General features: G+C 33.0%; 1 protein-coding gene across 1 annotated transcript; it reads left to right on the top strand.

Annotated features, from left to right (window-relative positions):
- The first annotated feature begins 731 nt into the window (after positions 1 to 731).
- LOC143620849 (uncharacterized) lies at positions 732 to 3106 on the top strand. The gene is made up of 4 exons (XM_077092443.1): positions 732 to 891; positions 1256 to 1388; positions 1515 to 1629; positions 3021 to 3106. The coding sequence occupies exons 1-4, from the start codon at positions 779 to 781 to the stop codon at positions 3077 to 3079; spliced, it is 420 nt and encodes a 139-aa protein (XP_076948558.1). The 5' UTR covers positions 732 to 778; the 3' UTR covers positions 3080 to 3106.
- Positions 3107 to 3516: the final 410 nt, after the last annotated feature.

The following is a 3516-nucleotide window of genomic DNA, read 5'->3' as shown; positions in this document are numbered from 1 at the left end:
ATGTTAATTATCGATAAACCCTAACTTTCAAACCCTAGATGTTTGTTATTACTATGCAAATTAAACCTTCATGTTGCTGTAATGTGTCCGTTCGAGGTTGAATATTTGGTTAATTAGTGCTTTCGATAGCTTATTGATGAACCCTGGATGTGTAGAATCAATCAAACTTTGAAACCCTAGTAAATGTAGATGTTAGGGGGTGTGCGCAGTTCCGTTTCGGTTTTTGCGGTTTTGTTATTTGAGCTTGAAAGTTTCGGGCCTCCAAATAATGAATTTGGGCTGGAATTATTTTTTTAACTGTTAACTAATTGATTTTTATACATTTGGGCTATATCCGAGCTCCGTTTTTATTGGATTTTTGTGAATTATTTAATTTGAAAAATAAATTCGGCTCGCTTCAGCTTTTACAAAAACATAAACCGAGCCGTCGGTTATTGTTTCAGTTTTGGATTGGTTTTTCGGTTTTATGCACGCCCTAGTAGATGCTTCTGTAATGATTCAGTCAAGGCTGACATATTTGATTAATTAGTGCTTTCGATAGTTTATTGAATAAATTTGTGGTAGAAACTAACCTGGTATGTGTTGAATCATGTTTAGATGTCAGTTACCGATAAACGCCAACTTTGGAACCCTAGAAATTAATCGAAACTTGTTACCACTATGTATAATCACTGAACTACGCAAACTTTAAGTTGACAAGTTTTAATGATTCATTATGGTTTATTAATGAAACTGTATCTACCACATTGAAAATGTAGGTTTGTTGTGATCTTGGAAAATGGGTAGTGAGGAAGAAGAAACTATAGAGCAAGCAGCAGCAGCTAGACGGGAGCGGCTAGAAGCTCTAAGAGCTGCTAGAAAGCTTCTTGAGAATCCTGAAGATGAAGAGAAGTAAGCATCGAACAATATTATTGTTTTTCTATTATTTAATTCGTCTTGATTTTCACTTCAACTTGTGTATGTTATGGTAGAAAGATTCAACTTAAACTTTATTTGAACTTAAAACTAGCATCCATTCATGATGATATTGACATATTCTATAATTATTTTTTGTTTATTAAATAGTTTTGTAAAAGGGTCAAACACAGTTTCTACTGTTCTAACTTCTTTGCCTCTGTTGTATAATCACTCATCAGATGTTATAAAATTGCTATTTCGGTTAACTTACACGTAATGAAGTTTTTTCTATATGCTTATCATCTGCAGCACTTGGTTTCACTTGTTTAAATGCTGACATAATATTAAATGCTTGCAGCGAGGTTAATGTGAAATTTAGAAATTATCTTCCGCATGATAAGGAGCTTCAAGAGGGTAAACTTGCTCCACCGAAGTTACCAAAGTTTGAAGATCCTGTTGCTACTGAACCTCCCGTTGAAGAGAAAAAGGAGGTAATTTAATGGTTATATTGTTTTTATGTACTTAATTTGTTTAATTGTTTTATAAGTTTTTGTGATTTTCACTTTATGTTAGTTTGTACTGTCTAATGGCTTATGAGTTTCTCAAATATTATATAGGATCCGTTTTTGAACATTGCACCTAAAAAGCCGAATTGGGATCTTAGAAGGGATGTGCAGAAGAAACTTGATAAGCTTGAAAGACGCACACAGAAGGCTATATATCAACTTATGGGTATGTGAATTCATGCTAATTATTTATAGTTTTATATTTTAATTTTGAGTAAAGTGTCATTTCCGTCCCTGTGGTTTGGTCACTTTTGTCATTTTCGCAGGGACGGAGATGGCAGTTTACTACTTTACTCTTTAATTTTTAAATTTCTTTATCTACATGATGGTTTGTCCTTTGAGTGGTTTGACTTTGACCCAATATGAGAAGATTCAGCATGCATACAAATATATTCACATTGAGCGATTTGAAAAGAAAACAATTATTCATGGATGCATCTGTTTAAAGATTTAGATGTATTAAATTAACTTATAAGGGGAACATATTATCATGCCTTTGATCATCTAGTTTTGTTTTTTTACCCCATGCAATATGAAGAGTACTACTCTCTAATACACGTAAATTGTCACAATTGACTAATGTTTGACTTTTTGGCACATGTCTAAAATGCTCTTCGGCAAAAAAAATAAAGTTGTCTTGTCCCCAATTAACAGCATCGATTTATTTTAGGTCTGTAAACGAACCGAACGAACACAAACAAGGGCATGTTCATGTTCGTTCCTTTAAAAAAGGAACATGTTCGTGTTAGTTTGTGTTCGTTCGTTAAAAATCTAAGCAAACAGTTCATGAACATAAACGGACATAAATGAACACATATAAACAAACGTATATGAAAAAATGTAAACGAACACAAACAAGTTAACAAACATAAAAGAGCACACATTAATGAGCTCTATTTGATTATTTTCTATTAATATGTAAAGCATAATTTGTAAAATAGATTTACTATTTAATTATTTTCTATTAATATGCAAAACAAACATAAGATTTTGCTTGTGTTCATTCGTTTCACGGTGTTCATATTCGTTGGTTTAATTAAATGGACTAAAGATTTTGCTTGTGTTTATTCGTTTATTAAATAAACGAAGTAACTGTACATTCAGTTCTTTTAGAGGCCTAATTTAATTGTAAAGAGTAATAAGTGGCAAGTAAATGATGATATTAACTTAGAATCTTCTCAGTGAACAAAATTTTGCAAATGCATGATATTAATCAGGATAGACAGCTAACCCTTGTTGATGTGGTTTCCGATCATTATTTTTTAAAAGAATTTTATTTTTCTACTTTTTTCTTACTTATAATTTACCAAACTAATGTTACAGTCGATTATCCAATTTTCCCAACTTAAAAAACATCCAAATACAATCTCATACATATATATATTTTTTCTGGTTCCAGTTATTTAAAATTACATAACTACTATAAAAATCTATATCAAATAACCCCTTAATTCTCATGTTGATTGTGTTTTAGACTTCACTTACTGCAAAAACATGGTTGCCACTTGTTCACTTTTTCTAATATTCTCTTCTTAAATCATGTCCTATATATTGCAGAGCAACAAGAAAAGGAAAAACTGTTGGCTGAAGAAGGTGGCGGTCAAGACGAGGATTAGCCAACGAGTTCAAGGTTAAACGTATTAGAACTGTTGAGGCTGTTAGAAATATTGATTTTGTGATATTCATGTCTTGTATTAATACTCGTGTTGCATACCGTAAACATGTTTCTTTAGAAAATCAACACAACCACTTTTCTGATAAATCTATGTAGTCATATTATGCTCATAGCCACAAGTTATGCAAAACCTTGTGTATCCAATTTGGCTTGGGGATAGAGGTGCACAAACCGGGTATTTCGGGTGTTTTCTGGAACTGGAACAATGTAGGAACCGGTTCTAGGTATGGTCAAATCGGGTCAGGTAGGAACCGGATCCGGGTTTAGTTGGGTATCTGACCAGGGTTTGATTGGGTTTTCCGGTTTTTTTTCTGCTCTGGTTTTGACCCGGTGTTCCCGGTTTCGGGGGTCAGTTCCAGGGAGAAATCCAATACAAGG

The sequence above is a fragment of the Bidens hawaiensis genome, unplaced genomic scaffold (assembly GCF_021521415.1).
Source record: "Bidens hawaiensis isolate Kalapana, Puna unplaced genomic scaffold, B.hawaiensis_p1.1 tig00002717_1, whole genome shotgun sequence".
Classification (NCBI taxonomy): Eukaryota; Viridiplantae; Streptophyta; class Magnoliopsida; order Asterales; family Asteraceae; genus Bidens; species Bidens hawaiensis.
Note: the sequence above shows the minus strand (reverse complement) of the source record. Positions and strands in the feature narration are given on the sequence as shown.